Genomic DNA, 17,183 nt, shown 5'->3' with positions numbered 1-17,183 from the left:
TATATAATTAAATACTTCATTATATATGTGTTTGTGTTGTGCATACACATTTGTATGCATATGTTCAGTAATTATATACAATCTTTAGTATAGATTATTACCAATTAATTTTCAGTAGATAGAGTTTTATAGCTTATGAATTTACTTATCATAGTTTGTTTTAATTTAATATTTTTTCCCCACTTTTTTTTATTTTTTATTCCGTCAATAACACCATCAATCCATTTTGACAGTTTTGTAAAAAAAAAGAAATTTTTTTCTTTACTTATTTCAGGTGCAAAATTTTATTGGACTACACTGGTGTGATTACTGTGCCAACTTTATGTGGGGACTAATTGCTCAAGGAGTTAAGTGCCAAGGTAAACAACCAGATCTGTTAATGTCCATGTTTCTTGTCTGTTCATTTGTAAAGATTTTATTTCTCCTAAATATATGCCAGGAAGTTTAGAGCGTACCATTGTTTTGTTTAGAATATATTAACCCTTTTGGTACCATATTTCTGTTGAAATATGTATTGTTTTACAACCTGTAAAGATCTTCATTAATTACACTAATGTAGCATCTTCTTTTACCTTGTTGAGCCAGAAACCCTTTCAATATAAACTATTACCGGTTACATCATATTGTGGGAGAGTTGCAGATATCCTGGTCATTAAGTTGTTGGACTACCAGCCAAACGGTTGCTGGTTCAGACCTCATTACTGGAAAATATCTGCCATCTCTATGCTTAACTAAAACTAGATAAATGCTTAACTAAAACTAAGCTAGTCCATGCTGCTATGCATACTAGTTAACATTATCCTGTTAATGTCCATGTTTCCATACTTGTATGGGTTAGACAGTAACTTGGTTAAAGCAGATCTTTCTATAGTTGGACACTCCTCCTGTTACCAACCCCTATATAAGGTAACATTTTCCTTAGTTTAATGAATAACAAACAGCCTGGACATGTTTTTGAGAGGATTGCAAACAACACTGTTTGTCATTACGTTTACAATCATCACACATGTCAAGACATGACAGGTCATGCACAAATCTATATCCATCTGCTGTCTGTCTGTTTGTCTGTATCTCATATGCTTATATATGTATGTGTAAAGTGGTTGGTGTTAGGAAGGGCATCTAGTTGTAAAAAAAATCCTGCCAAAACAGACAGTGAAGCCTGGTGCAGTCTTCTGCCTAACCAGCCCCTGTTAAACCTTCCAATTTATGCTAGCATTGTGAATGGGCGTTAAATGACAATGATGATGATATATAAGTGCATATATGTGCACACACAATAACACCCGCACAACAGGCTGTTTCCAGTTTCTGTCCTTAGAATTCCTCTCAAGACATTAGATATAACAGGAGGCACTTGCCTAAAGTGTTGCACTGCTGGAAGGAATTCTAATGTTTGAAGTAGAACTCTTTTTTGGGGGTGGGGGTGGGGAGAATTGAAGAGAAGAGTGTTAAGCACCCGAAATTCACATCTCACTTCATGATACCCAAACTTATATCGTAAACTTTATTCCTTAATCTTTGTGCAAAGGTTAGCTGATGTAAACAATAAGAACTTCATCATCGTCATTCTGAAGCTCACTTTTCCATATTTGTATGGAATCTATTTAGGTGTATTTTTAATGGCTGGATCCTTTTCCTGTTGCCAACCCTTACCTGTTTCCATGTAAAGTAATATTTCCCTATGACCAAACATGTTCACAGGGAAGATTGGCAATAAAGGACACTGCTTGCCTGATGGTGACACTCTCTTACAACTATCACATGAGGTCAAGGCAGTGAGATACTAATACACACACACACACACACACAAAATGGGCTTCTTTCAGTTTCTGTCTCCCAAATCTACTCACAAAGCTTTGGTTGACCCAGTACTATTATAGAAGCTACGGAATGGGACTGAACCCAAGTCATGTGCTTAAGAAGCAAATTTCTTACCACGCAGCCAACACTGTATGGTTAACATGTAATCTCCTAGCTTGCTGTGGCCTGAAGAATGAAATAGGAATGCACAGCAGAGTTTTCTCCCCTGGATTTTACTTTACTTCTTCCTCAATGGATAATTTGAATTAGGTACCGTCTATTGTTGTATAGTCATGTTTTAAATGGAGGCCTCAGCTGATGAATTAATCTCTGATCTTGATTCTAACGTTGGAATTTCTTCTATAATTTATTGATGACTATTTATTTTTCAATACTTTGCATGTTAATTTAGATTACTACAATTTAGAATTCATATAGAATTATTGTTGGAGTTGCGAAAATTTGAAGTATGGGAAATGGTAGAATTGCAGAGAAAATACAATCACTGTATGACTCTTGTTGATCTAATTTCAAATCCTACATAGGTTAATGTTTTATCTATAATCTTTCTGATGTTGATAATAAAGTACCAATTCAACAAGAAATCTTCCCTACAAATTAGTGTTCTGACTTGTGATTCATAACAGTATCATCAGGTATTCTCTCTCCTATGACTCTGGATACTGAAATCCCATGATATTTTTATGCCTTAAACTTAATTGTAGTTTTTTTGCACATGAAATTTTATATATATATATATAATCATTATTTTATGACTACTTTGTTTGCTGGTATACATTGGAAGATCACATTTCACTTGAAAGTTTCATTTTGGCTTGGTTTCTATGACCAGATGCCCTCTCTGTCACTAGTCACTTAATAAAGTGCATTGAATGAACTTTAATCATGGCATTTGAGAAGTTAAAATGTAGACGGAAGCCAGTCAGCTGCTCTGGCAATGATCACGCTCGGATGGTGCTCTTAGCACTCCACTAGCACGGATGCCTATCATAGAATTTGATTTCGATTTTGATTTCACTTGCCTCAACAGGTCTTTGCAAGCAGAGTTTAGTGTCTAATGACGGAATGATACGCATAAGTGGCCTGGTTACATGCCTTGCACACAACATCTGATACTTCTTAGGACCAACTTTTCTCTCGAGGTACTTACACTCTGTCAATACACATCCAGCGAAGCATGCTGGCTTCATTCTTTGCAATGTCCTCAGCTGTTATGGCTCATGTTTCACTGCTATGTAGCATGGCTGTTCGTAAACATGCATCATACAGTCTGCCTTTTACTCTGAGTGAGAGGCCCTTTGTCACCAGTAGAGCTAAGAGCTCTCTGAACTTTACCCAGGCTATTCTTATTCTAGCAGCTACACTTTCAGCACACCCTCCCCCGCTACTGACTTGGTCACCTAGGTAACGGAAGCTATCAGCTACTTCTAATTTTTCTCCCAGGAATGTGGCAGAAGTTGTTCTCTGCACATTTTCAGTGTTTATTGCTCCTGAGCATCTGCCACACACAAACACTATCTTCACAGTTAGCTTTCCTTTGATATTGCTGCACCTCTTATGTGTCCATAGCTTACACTGGGTACATCTTACAGAGTTTCTACCTAAGCCTTGTGGTATCAATGCTTAAAACAATTTGTCCTTTGTCATGCTAGATGAGTAGAAAACAAGAATTGTGGTCTTGATGGGAATATAAAAAAGATATTTGGACTACTTTCTCTTGTATATTCTTCCCTTTTCTAAGACATTTGGGTTTCATAGGAAGGAGATATAGCTGCTATTTCTAACATTAGCCTCATCACTTTGTAAACAATCTGATGTTGTTTAGCTTTTAGTCAATTCTGAATGAGAAGGCCTGTCATCAAAAGCATTCAAATGTGACCATTTCCTAAAACTATGTGGGATTTTGTAGTGTCTTACACAATTTACTTTATGCATTAATTGCCAAATCTATTTGCTGCTAGGTCATTAGTCTTACTATTGACTTAGACCTGTAGTATTGTAACTGTGCCAAAGCTGATTCTACTTAGCTAGGTGAATGTCATGATCTTTTGGCATTTAAACTTGTTTGTCTTCTCTTGGAGTGGGAAGGATGAGTTATAAACACGAAAGGTGGAGTCAATACTGTCACAAGTTACAATGATCAAAAATCTTTGTGGTTTTCATACACATGTATGCATATTTCAACCAGTACACACAATTAAAGAGGGCATGTTATAAGCTTGTGTGATGCTATCATGAATGGTTTTAGGTGTCCATGAAGTTATGAGCAGCCTCAAGTACCCTCTCAAACCATCTGCTACACTCAATCCAGCAGAACATCCAGAACGGGAAGAGAGGGCAGGGAGAAAGGGCTGCACCAGGATGGGGCTGGTACTTTATTTACCAACCCCAAAAGGATCAAAGCTGACCGTGTTAGGTTCTGAACTCAGTTCACACAGAACCAAAGCACATATTGCATCACATTCTAGCTGCTGTCCTAATGACTCTGTCAACCAGCCACTTAATATATATCACATGCGTAAGTGCAGCTAGGTTGAATTGAGAAGTTGCTTCATGACCATAAGATCCCAGGTTCAATCCTGCTGCATGGTATCTTGAGCAAATGTCATTTTCTATAGCCTTGAAAGTGAAATCAGGTTGACAGAAACTGTATAGAAGTCAGTCAAGTGGATTTCACCTGTAATTCGCAAGGTACATCCATGTCATGCATCATGTTATACTAATTCTGCCTGATAATTATGTTAAGAGTACATATATTTTTAGACTGCTTAACCACTTGCACATTAATATACAGTAGCAGGTAATTCAGTTGATCAAACAATTAAATCCTCATTGCTTAGCAACAAATCCACTGCCATACTGTATGTGTGTGTGTGTAAATGTGTGTCTCTCTCTCTCTCTCTCTCTCTCTCTATATATATATATATATATATATATATATATATTATAAGGTTTTTAACTTTTAAATTTTCATATTCAAAAGAGACAGAGACTTCAAACTCGATATATCGATTTATTCACCACTCTATGTTAACATTTCTGTGCCAAACTTATCCAGTGACTGGTCCATTGGATTTTGACATTTGGCACTTCTTCAGGAAAATTATTATATATATATATATATTATTATATATATATATATATATACATATATGTGTGTGTGTGTTTATAAAATAGCTGAGTGAAAATGAAGACACTGGTTAATCACATGTTTTCCTCCCACCCTTAGTGATCAGGAAAAAAAGCTTAACCCTTTAGCATCCGGCTGTCAATGTCGAATGTAATGTTTATCTATTCATACTGAAACCTGGTGCAGCTCTTCAGCTTACCCGTTCTCACTCTAAGTTTCCAACCCATGCCAGCATGGAAAACAGACGTTAAATGATGATGATGATGATTGGTTTGAATTAGACAGACATTACCTTGTAGCTTTGAGATTTCAATGATGTGACTGCTTCTTTCCAGAATGACATTGTAGGGTAGGTATAATAGGCTAGATATGGTCAGTTTGAAGATAAAACAGATAGATTATTTTGGCTGGATATGTTCGGTTTAAATGCTAAAGGCTCAAGCTAATTACTTTATATTTAATTGCTTATCAGAGTTCAGTTACTCAATTCTGTCCACAACAGCATAATGGCTTATAGTTGTATGTAGTATATGCACACACAGACAGAACCCCATTGGCCTGCTCTAATTTGCATAATAGTGCAAGTGTTGGCAACATGTCTACAATTCTAACATTGAGGGTTTTTCTTTATTCCATTACTGTGTAGTTCTTTTATTAATAAATATTTGTACCGTCATCATCATCCTATGTCCATCTTCCATGCTAGTAGAGGTCTAACAAGTCAGTCCTGAGTCTGTTTTTATTTGGATTTACTGCCATTCTTGTTGGGTCTCTCTCTCTCTCTCTCTCTCTCTTACTCTTTTACTTGTTTCAGTCATTTGACTGCGGCCATGCTGGAGCACCACCTTTTAGTCGAGCAAATTGACCCCAGGACTTATTCTTTGGAAGCCTAGTACTTATTCTATCGGTCTCTTTTGCCGAACCGCTAAGTTACGGGGATGTAAACACACCAGTATCGGTTGCCAAGCGATGCTTGGGGGACAAACACAGACACACAAACATACACACACATACATATAGAGGACGTATTGTGTGTACTTTTCTAATTTTGGTATGATTTCCATGGCTAGATACCTTTCTTGATACCAAGCACTGTATAGAGTGCACTGTGTATGTTTCCTCATAGCAACAGGATTAAAGAATGTGTCTGTGTGCATATGTAGATATATCTGTATGTATGTATGTATGTGTGTGTGTGTGTGTGTGTGTTTTATATACATACACTTACATGCTTACTCACGTGTGTGCATGCATGTGTGTGTATAATGTATATGTATATAATGTATATATGTATATATGTATATATGCATGTGTGTGTATAATGTATATGTATATATAAATTACTTCACATTGATCAAGATTTCAAAAGCCTTTGATACTACGATGTAAGGAAAAACTTAATAAAACTAGTCACAATTATAAGTAATACACTTTTAATCAAATGGAAAAAATAAGTTTTGTCAAAGTGACTTACTCAAGTAATTACATGCCAGCAACTCATTAAAATAATTATATATTAGCAACCGAAATTAATGGAAAAGAAAAGGAAGTCAGTCTTGATTTGTTACTTAATACATGTTTTCTCTCATTATGATTAAATTTTAAATTAATAAACAGATTTAAATATAACAGATACCATGGTATTCTTTGATGCTAGATATTTAATTTGTGTTGATTCCTAGACAAAGAAGCTTTGAAGGTTAACTAAGTAGAAAATGCTTACTCTTTTACTTGTTTCAGTCATTTGACTGCGGCCATGCTGGTGCACCGCCTTTAGTCAAGCAAATCAACTCCAGGACTTATTCTTTGGAAGCCTAGTACTTATTCTATCAATCTCTTTTGCCGAACTGCTAAGTTATGGGGATGTAAACACACTACCATCAGTTGTCAAGCGATGTGGGGGGGGGGGCAAACAGACACAAACATATACACACACACATATATATATATACATATATACGACGGGCTTCTTTCAGTTTCCGTCTACCAAATCCACTCATAAGGCATTGGTCGGCCCGAGGCTATAGTAGAAGACACTTGCCCAAGGTGCCACGCAGTGGGACTGAACCCGGAACCATGTGGTTGGTAAGCAAGCTACTTACCACACAGCCACTCCTGCGCCTTCAGATATTTTGAGAAAATGCAGTTTTTTTGTGTTTTTTTAACAGCTAATTTCTGTAGCTTTTAGCACAGGTTGTATTTCATAGTTTTATTTATCTATAATTTTAATTACTTTTTTTAACCCTTTTCCTGTCCAGAGCATATTCATAAGTTTGTCCAAAATGTCCATACTTGTTTTCAGACTTTTAGTTATGAGTGATTAATTTTAGTTTAGTTGATGGGTAACATGTGTTGATACTATTTTAGTTGGTAGATAAAGGCTCCTTCCTTGAGGCCTTGAATTATCAGTCAAGTGTCTTGTTTGTCACATGATGATTGTGATATTCAGGTAGTTTAATGTTTAGTTTGTAGTTTGAAGGAAAACTGGGTAACTTGCTGGTTGCTGAGGAATATTAGTCTGGAAATGAAGGATTTATGCTAAGTGGGAACACTTTCACCCAACTGTAATGCAATCTTGTTGCCAACCATCTTGCTTTGTGTGTGTACGTGTATATATACACACACATACTTACATTACCCACAGACACACACTGATCTTTGTTGTTCTAGGTAATATAAAGCTTTTCTCTCATAAGTCCCTAGTTTCTGTGGTGGTTGTAAAAACTAGGGAACTTGTATCAAATTATGATGCATTGACACCTGGGAAATATGTCCTGTGTATGGATTGTAACATCCAAAGTCTGCAATTTGATTGTGTGTGTGTGTGTGTGTGTGTGTGTGCGTGTGTGAGAGAAAGAGAGAGAGATGTAAAAGTAGTTAAAAATAACAGGAAAGACAAAAACAGGAATGAAATATTAAAGTAATGTTTGAGAAAAATTACTGAAATGAATATAGAATATCTAAGTTTCAGACTTCTTTTTTCAAAAAGCAAAAGAGAAATTTAAGGCGATAGAAACCCTGTCTGTGTGTGTGTGTTTGTAATCCTGATAAATCAGGATTGTTAGTTCTGCAAAGGTGAAAGGGTACCACAGTTTAATTAAGCTTTGTCTTTCATTGAGACTAGCTGAAGGATCTAGAACAATCTGTTTCATATATAGCAACATGTGTAGAACGGAATGTTCATCAAGTTGCAGCATATGTGAAAATCAAATCCTACCAATTCGGGAGTACACATGTTGATCTGTAGCATATTGGTCACTGATTTGTTGGTGAAAATTAATTCTGTTGTCCAGTAAAGACAACTTACCAGATATGGCACCACAGCTCTGCTGACACAGTACGAAATACACAAGATACTTGCTAGAAATGCTTTGCTAACTTAGTGTTCAATTAAGTTCTCTCTTTAAGGACATATCCAGCTTCAGGTGGATAGTACAAATCATGGGGTTGACAAAAACTTTATACAAGTTTGTTGGTTCGTTTGTACCTGTGATTTTGATGGTACAGCGTTGTCATGCACCTTAACATGCAGATTCTACATAAGAGTTATGTTAACAGTACATATATTTGCAGAATGCATAGCCACTTATATATTAACATGTTAATTGCCACATGCACCACCAATGGTTCATCACAAACTTCATACAATCGCCACACACACACCACCAGTGGTACATTTCCATAATTTGAGAAAATATTTTATTTTGTTTCTTTGACATGGTTTTGTGGATATTTAAATAATATGAGTGCTAAACATTAAAGTTTAATTATGAAACATTGTAAAAATGCAAAAAAAACATATGCAGTGTGATTGGAAATACATGGAAATACAAGTTCCAGTAACAGGCTGTGGTGGTTAACTTGTTCATATAGTAGCAAGCAATTTGTAATCACATTGGAAAAGAAAATAGCGAACAAAATAAGACCTCTGTCATAAAGTCTAGTATGGAGCCTCTGAGATGATGTGGATGTGTGGTAAAGAAGTTTGCTTCACAATTTGTTTTGATTTTGATAATATTGGGGTTTTTTTTTTTTTATTACAGACTGTGGGTTTGAAGCACATAAAAAGTGTTCTGAAAGAGTCCCAAATGACTGCATGCCGGACATGAAATATGTTAAAAGACTGTTTGGCGCCGATTTGACAACAGTTGTTAAAGCTCAAAATACACCAATTCCTATTGTGGTGGAAAAATGTATCAAAGAAATTGAACACAGAGGTAAGTAATTCTAATATTAATTTAACCATTTTTTCTTAATTTCTCTGCAATAAAATGATTACTTCCTGTATATGTGTGTGTGTGTGTATATATATATATATATATATATATATACACACACACACACACTTTCTGAATTTCCTACCTCTGCAATAGACACTAGATGAGTTTTTTTCTTTCCCTTGGTTATTAAATTGCTGCAATTATTTCTTATTAATTAAGTTTATTCAACCATTCATGCATATATATCATCATCATCATCATCATCATCATCGTTTAATGTCTGCCTTCTATGCTGGCATGGGTGTGTGTGTGGCACATGAAAAGCTCCTTTTGAGTGCTGGGCTTCACAGAGGCAATGACTCGGACCTTTGCCATTATGTCATGCTTGAAAAGAAGACCTATCAAACCAAGTAAAATCACAGTTGTGGCAGGTGTCAGTGTCACGCAAATGACACCTGTGGCAGTGGCATGTAAAAGCACCCATTACATGTATATATATATATATATATATATATATATATATATGAACTTTCTCTTTTGTCCTATATGTATGTCAGTCAATAAATTTTACACTCGCACACACATATAATATTTAACTTTTGGGTCTTTTTTTTTATATTTGACACACAGTGTCTGATTTAAAACACAGAGAAGTGAAATGTAGCCCTATTCATACTTTTCTAAGCCATTAACAATGACAGTGATGTGTAAAAGCTTGCACCAGGAATGGAAACTGTTATGATGTCATCTTATTAACTGTATTAACTTATTGGCCATGAAATGCATGTAAATTAATTAACACTAGTTTTAAGCTCTTTTGTATTTGATTACTAATGTGTATTGTTTGCTTTTGAATATTATAGGTGTAGATTTTGAAGGAATGTACAGAGTAGCAGGTTTCCATGACGACATAGAAGCTGTTCGCATGGAATTTGATAGAGGTGAGCATTGCTCTTTTACTCTTTTCGTGTTTACAATCATTGCACTGTGTCTATGTTGGAGCACTGCCTTGAATGGTTTATAGTCAGTCAAGTTGGGGCTACTTAGTTTGTTAATCTGTTTTCGCCAAATTGCTCAGTTACAAGGATGTAAATAAACCAACATCAGACGTAAGGAGGTAAGAAGCAAACACAAAGATGCACGCATGCACACACACACGCACATACTATAAGCTTCTACTCAGTTTCCATCTGGATTCACTCACAGGGCATTGGTCACTGAAGGTACCTTGTAGTGAGACTGAACCTGAAGCTAAGTGGCTGCAAATAGAACACAAATCCATACCTATATAATTTTCTTCTCAACATTGCATTTTCAATTTTCCCATCAATTTGAATTATTTCGAATTATAGTAATAATAACGAACTTATTGTATACAGTACCCAGGTCCACTACAACTCATCTTGAAAAAGTAGCCAAAAGTGCATGAACAGTAACAGAATAATGCACAAAACGACTGGAAAGTAAACAATGAATGAATCATTGGAAATAAATAAAGAAAAGAAAGAAAAAGAGCATCTGGTTTTATATTGGTGAATTTCAGGAAGAATTGAAGTCCTGAAGGATGTATTGTCCTAACAGATAACTGATGCTGGTAGTTTATTCCATGCTCTACCAATTCTGAGTGTGAAAAAAATGTTTCTGAAAGTCATGGGTCCTCTGCTGTTTTTGTAAGCATGTCCATGGGTGTTAGATATATGGAATTCAAAAAGGTGTCCGAGGTTGTTGTTGGAAAGACGGTTGATAAAGCCTTATGAGTGGATTTGGTAGACATTTACTGAAAGAAGTTCACCGTGTGTGTGTCTGTGCCTTAACATTTCTTTTCACTTAGAATATATAGATATAAATAATTAGTGAAATGGTTATTAGAAAAGACATTTGGCTGTAAAATATTTTTAAATTGAAAATTTTGTAAAATTGCTTTAAATAAATACTAATTAATTTTTTCTTCCTCTTTCTCTCTTTTTTTTTTTTTTTTTTTTTTTTACCTTTCTTTCCCAGATGGTGAAAATACTGATATTAGTGAATCACGACTTGAAGATGTGAACACACTGACCAGTGTGTTAAAGTTATATTTCCGATTACTGCCCATTCCACTTATTTCTTTCGAATCATATCCAAAGCTACTAGAGGCTGTCCGTATGTATTATTCCATTTACTCCTTTATTATCATTGCCATTTTCTCCACCATCCATTCTAGTTCCACCTTAGTTTGGATGGCACCACAGCTTTCTCTTAGATTTAGTTATGAGCAAACTGCAGCTTGCTGAACTACTTTGAATGTTTTTAGTAGTGTTGCTTGTTTGATGATGAGCCATGTCTCCTCATGCAGTCTGCTTCTCAAAAAAGATTGCCCTTCCCCTTTCTTAGACTCTGTCCTTTCAAGAACTCAGTCAGATCAAATTTGAGGCTAGAAATTAGCAGAATCGTCAAAGTGTCAGATGGGATGCCTTGTAGTTATTCTGGCTCTTTGTGTTGTGATTTCAAATCTCACCAAGATTGGTTTTGCCTTTTATCCTTCTGGCAAGGTGAGGGGTTTCAAATGGGGGTCAAAAGTGCCAGTCTAATGGGGTGGACTGGTAGAAAGATTTTCGGCATTGAATGGTATGCCTTGTGATATTTAGCATAGTAAGACAAGAGGGTAATGTTGTTAGTAGGAGAGGTTAGGAAGGTAAAAGAGGCAGATGAAATACTGTAACTGAATAAATTAAGAGAAGTTAAATAAAGTTAAAAGAAGTTAAGAACATGACAAGGGAATGTGAAAAGTTTTTTTTTTTTAAGAAATCTCAAAACCATTTAAAGAAAATTCTTTAAAAAGCTTAATGAACTTCAAAAAAAAAACAGTGTTAACTATCAGAATGAGTTCAATGGCTGGAAGTACATCTACCGCTTCAAGAGCCTTAAACCAGCGCCAACACCAGCACATTATCCTTGTGATATTTATTTTGGCTTTTTGCATTGTGACTTCAAATTCTACTGTGCCATAAGTGGTTGGTGGGTTTATTCTGCTGCCTGGTTTAACAACACTGCATAGTGGATTCAGTAGAAGAATCCACTCTGTTGCAAGTATTTGGGCAGGTCTCAGGTTGAAGAATATCTTTTTGTCAGTCTCAGAGGTTCTGGAAAGAGTCATGGGCACTGTTCTTCTACCTAACTAATTGATGAAAGAAATTAATTTTCATTGTTAAAATGCATTTCTTTTGCTCAACCTATCAGAAATAGTAGCCAAATATCTCTCAAATCATGTGTAATCTTTTGTAGAAAGGCACATTTATTAATGTTGGTTGTTTAATATCATTGCTGAAGAAAATACAGTACAGTGTTGGCTGGAAAGGGATTTTATCATGGGTCTGTCTGTTCTGTCAGGGCTAACTCTAAGGTTAAATAAGAGCTGTCTTACCTCATCACGCAGGAACACATCAGGTTGTAATTTGTTCTGTTCACAGCAAGTGTAACTTATACTCAGGGAATTCTCTGTGTGGTTGTTTGACCTGTTTGAAATAGCAGCTAAATTTTTTCATATCACTCCAATGGTGTCTTTAAAAAATGAAGGATGCCTTGTTTAATGTGGTCCTAGATTTACAGAAAGTTGGAGTAGTTATGAGCAGGCATGTCTTCAGAGCTGATCTAGGGCTTAAACAACAGCAACAACCACTACTATTCAGTAAGTTGAATAGTAAGCTTTTAAGTGATTCAAAGAGTTCTTTGAAATAGCAGCTAAATTTCTATCAAATCATAGCCTGCAGTTTTCAATAAGGAAGAACATCTTTGAATACTGTAATCCAAGATACACCATGCTAGTAAAAATAAAAAATAAAAAACAATTGAAGTTTATAACTATGGTTGAGAAGTCAACCTAGAACTAAAAAAAAAGCAACAATAAACTAGACTTTACAACAAGAGCCAGAAGAGAAAAAATGTTGAGTTTGTTATCCTGGATAAATTAATAAAAAAAAAAAGAGAAATATCTTAATCATTGTGCTGTTTGTTTAATTTCTAGAAAAACCTGGGTTGAAAGAAAAAGAAAAACTGCAAATGATCAAAGAAGCTTTACATTTGTTACAACCAGCTCATTACCAAACTCTAAAATATTTAATGGCTCATCTCGATCGGTAAGTTCATTTCTTCTGTTTATTATTTCCTACAGCTAATGAGTAACGAATAATGAGTTCCTATAGTTAATGAGTGTTGATGTCTATATTTGATAATTACATTACATATGGATTAAACATACATCAGCATACTATTATCATCACTTAACATCCACTTTTCCATGCTTGCATGCATGGGTGGTACAGAGTTTATTGAGGCAGATTTTCTATGGCTGATGCTCTTTCTGTTACTAACCCTTACCTGTCTTCAAGTAAGGTTATATTTCTCCATGGCTCAGCTGTAGAAACTCTGCCAAATCAGATTGGAGCCTGGTGTAGCCACCTGGTCCACCAGTCCTCAGTCAAATCGTCCAACCCATGCTAGCATGGAAAGCGGACGTTAAACGATGATGATGATGATGATGATGATGATGATACCTAGCCTGTTTGCAATTTGTATCACCAGTAATTTGTTAATCACTGTTTTTTATATATCACTAGAAGCTAAATTTATCTAAGCATGTGATTTTGACAGTGGATACTTGCTACTGACGATGTGCAAACACACACAAATCCAGAATTAGCAATCCCACCACCACCACCACCACTGCTGTTGCTGGATGCTTTACATCTGTTACTAACACACGTCTGTGCTTTTTTAGCACTATATGTCTATATGAGATTCCTTCTCAACACAAACACTGCAGTTTTAAGGCTTTCTACATTAAATCCACATTAAATAGGATATTCAGAATGCTCACAGACATATGTAACCATTCAGAGAAACATTATGCAAGAGGAGATCGTACCCACTCTTCCCACTTAAGCTTCTTCCCTGATGACATTGAATTTTTATTAAATATCGGAGTTATCTCCCTTATCTTTTTCTGTATGTAATATTTTATTCACAACAAACACGCTATTCATTAATTCTAATTCCAATTCTTTAGCTCATGCATTATATTATGTTTGTTCTAATAACGCTACTAATCATTAATAGTTTTATCAGAGCTACTAATTGTTTTCTTTCTCTACATTATGGCTATAATTTTTTTATGCATTAATTTCTTGGTTTACAACATTAAGAATGTGATAGTATTTGTATTTTGTACCAGAGTTTGAAACCATTATTATTATTATTATTATCATCATCATCATCATTATCTTGTGTAGGGAGCTGGCAGAATCATTAGCATGTAAAACAAAATGCTTAGCAGCATTTCTTCGTCTCTTTATGTTCTGAGTTCAAATTCAACTGAGGCCAACTTTGGCTTTCATCCCCTTGGGGTTGATAAAATATAATACCAAGCTAAGTACTGGGATCTATGTAATTGACTTACCTCCACCTTTTAAAATTGCTGGCACTTGGCCAAAACCAGAATGAATCATCATCATCATCAATCATTATCATTATTATTATTATGGCCTTCGTGCAGGTGGCACGTAAAAGCACCCACTACACTCTCTGAGTGGTTGGCGTTAGGAAGTGCATCCAGCTGTAGAAACTCTGCCAAATCAGACTGGAGCCTGGTGTTGCCATCCGGTTTCACCAGTCCTCAGTCAAATCGTCCAACCCATGCTAGCATGGAAAGTGGACGTTAAACGATGATGATGATGATGAAAGCAGCAAGCTGTTAGAATTGTCAGACAAAATGCTTCTTGGCATTTCTCTTGGTTCTTTACACTCTGAGTTCAAATTCAGCTGAGATTAACTTTACTTTTTATCCTTCCAGGGTCAATAAAATAAATGCCAGTTGAACACTAAGGTCAATGTAATTGGCTTACCCCCTCCCCTTAAAATTGCTGGCCTCCAGCCAAAATTTAATTCAATTATGTGAAACTGTAATTCTATTTTCAACTGAATTCTTTTACTGGTTTCAGTCATTAAACTGTGGCCATGCTGTGGCATCGCCAGGAGGAATTTTTATCAAACTAATTGACCCTAGTATTTATTCTTTTTTTTTAAGCCTGGTACTTATTCTATTGGTTTCTTTTGTCAAACTGCTAAGTTACAGAAGATGTAAACACACTTACACCAGTTATCAAACTGAGATGGGACACAAACACACACACACAAATATATATATAAGACGGGCTTCTTTCAGTTTCTGTCTGCCTAATCCACCCATAAGGCTATGATCGGCCCAAGGCCATAGTAGAAGACACTTACCCGAGGTACCACCTGAAACCATGTGGTCAGGAAACAAACTCGTTAGTGCACAGCTCTGCCTGAATTATATAAGTTCATTCTGTAAATGATGACATTGTTTAATGATGATCTAACATTATTTCTCTTTCTTTCTTTCTCTCTTGACCAAACAGAGTGATTGAACAACAAAGTAAAAACATGATGAGTCCAGAGAATCTTGCCATAGTATTTGCTCCAACATTGATGAGATCACCAGATGCCACAGCTAGCCTTATGGCTGTCAAGCTGGAGCAAACAGTTACAGAACTTATCCTCTCTAATCAAAAAGAACTTTTACGGTGAACTGTTGACATTCAATCACACATATGCATACACAAACATGCCCACCACACACTACTGCCAGAAAGAAAAAAGAATAATAATAATAAAAAGAAAAAGAAAACCTCTTCCGCAGTTGCTGTGTCCATAGCAACACAAGAAGACCGAACTGTACAAATTTCCTTTCCAATTCATTCGGTCTTCAAATTTACTTTTCCTTTACTGAAATTGGGGCCAAATTTTGTCATTTCCCCCCTTCCCATATCCTGTTTACCCCTTTCCACACTCACTCATGTCCTAAGTTTTCAACATCAAACCCCAATATAATAGGCATATATAAAAATCCCAAAACATCAAACAAACGTTTTAATCCCAAACTGTTGAGCAGATAATCCACACCAATATCCTAATGTAAATTTAAATTTTGATAATACTGCTTCAAGAAAAAAAAAAAAAACAGAAAAAATTGGAAAAAAAAATATATCCCAAAAATATGAGAAAAAAAAAAGAAAAGAAAGAAAGAAATCAACAAAGTAAAACACCTTTTTAAGATAATCCTAAATCAATTTTTTATTGCTTTTTTTAAAAATATTCATTTCCTTATGGAAACATAAAACTTGTGACAATTTGCTTTGAATCATAATCATATACATAATGACGTGCACTGAAAACAGTTTACATACATACAAATATACACACATACACACTACGCCTATATATATATGTATATATATATATATATATGTATATGTATATATATGTATATATATACTTTTTCATCATGTATATTATATGATACTGTGGGTATATATTATTTGTGGAACTTATGAGAAAAAAAAGGAACCGAGAAAGAAACACGCATATACATATACACACTCACCAACCACACGACTATCATATTCCTGTCTGTCAAGAAATAATTTATCACAATAAAAAGTTGAATAAAAATTTAAAAAAATAAATAAAAAATAAATAAAAAGGTTGAATTTAAAAAAAAAAATTAAAAAAAAAAAAAGAAACTCCACACATTACACAATCAGCAAAAAAAAATGTGTTCATTTTGAGAACATAAGTAACAATTGTCCTCTTTTTTTTTTTTTGTTTTAGTTATTAATTTGTCTTTATTTATTTCAATTTTTTTTTTCCAATCGTACTGACTGGTGACTCCCCCACCCCCCTAGTAACAGTCACTGTATGTGTCTCTTTCTTTCTTCCATGGCATTAGAACTGATCGTTTCATTTTATTTACAAAAAAGATGTTTTTCTGTCTATATCCTCTTCATTTCTTCACTTTCTCCCTCCCTCTCTCTCTCTCTTTCTCTCACTCACTATCAGTCTCTCCATCTATTTGTTTGTTTACCTGTCTGTCTATCTGTTTGTCTCTCATTCAACAACAAAACAAACATAACTCATATTTATATATATTATATATACACGCATATATATACATT

At 35.2% G+C, this 17,183-nt stretch overlaps 1 protein-coding gene across 3 annotated transcripts in view; it reads left to right on the top strand.

Moving 5' to 3' along the window:
- The window catches only part of LOC106875299 (N-chimaerin), a 139,133-nt gene extending 122,876 nt beyond the window's left edge, over positions 1-16,257 (top strand). For all 3 annotated transcript variants that reach the window (XM_052968552.1, XM_052968553.1, XM_052968551.1), the window contains 6 exons: positions 275-359; positions 8,998-9,171; positions 10,038-10,115; positions 11,176-11,313; positions 13,175-13,286; positions 15,588-16,257. In XM_052968552.1, coding sequence (XP_052824512.1) covers positions 275-359; positions 8,998-9,171; positions 10,038-10,115; positions 11,176-11,313; positions 13,175-13,286; positions 15,588-15,756 — 756 coding nt within the window. In that variant the 3' untranslated portion in view covers positions 15,757-16,257. The remainder of the gene's footprint in view (positions 1-274; positions 360-8,997; positions 9,172-10,037; positions 10,116-11,175; positions 11,314-13,174; positions 13,287-15,587) is intronic.
- Positions 16,258-17,183: the final 926 nt, after the last annotated feature.

The sequence above is a fragment of the Octopus bimaculoides genome, chromosome 6 (genome assembly GCF_001194135.2).
Source record: "Octopus bimaculoides isolate UCB-OBI-ISO-001 chromosome 6, ASM119413v2, whole genome shotgun sequence".
Lineage (NCBI taxonomy): Eukaryota > Metazoa > Mollusca > Cephalopoda > Octopoda > Octopodidae > Octopus > Octopus bimaculoides.
The sequence above is the reverse complement of the archived record's forward strand: the minus strand, read 5'-3'. Positions and strand labels throughout refer to the sequence as shown.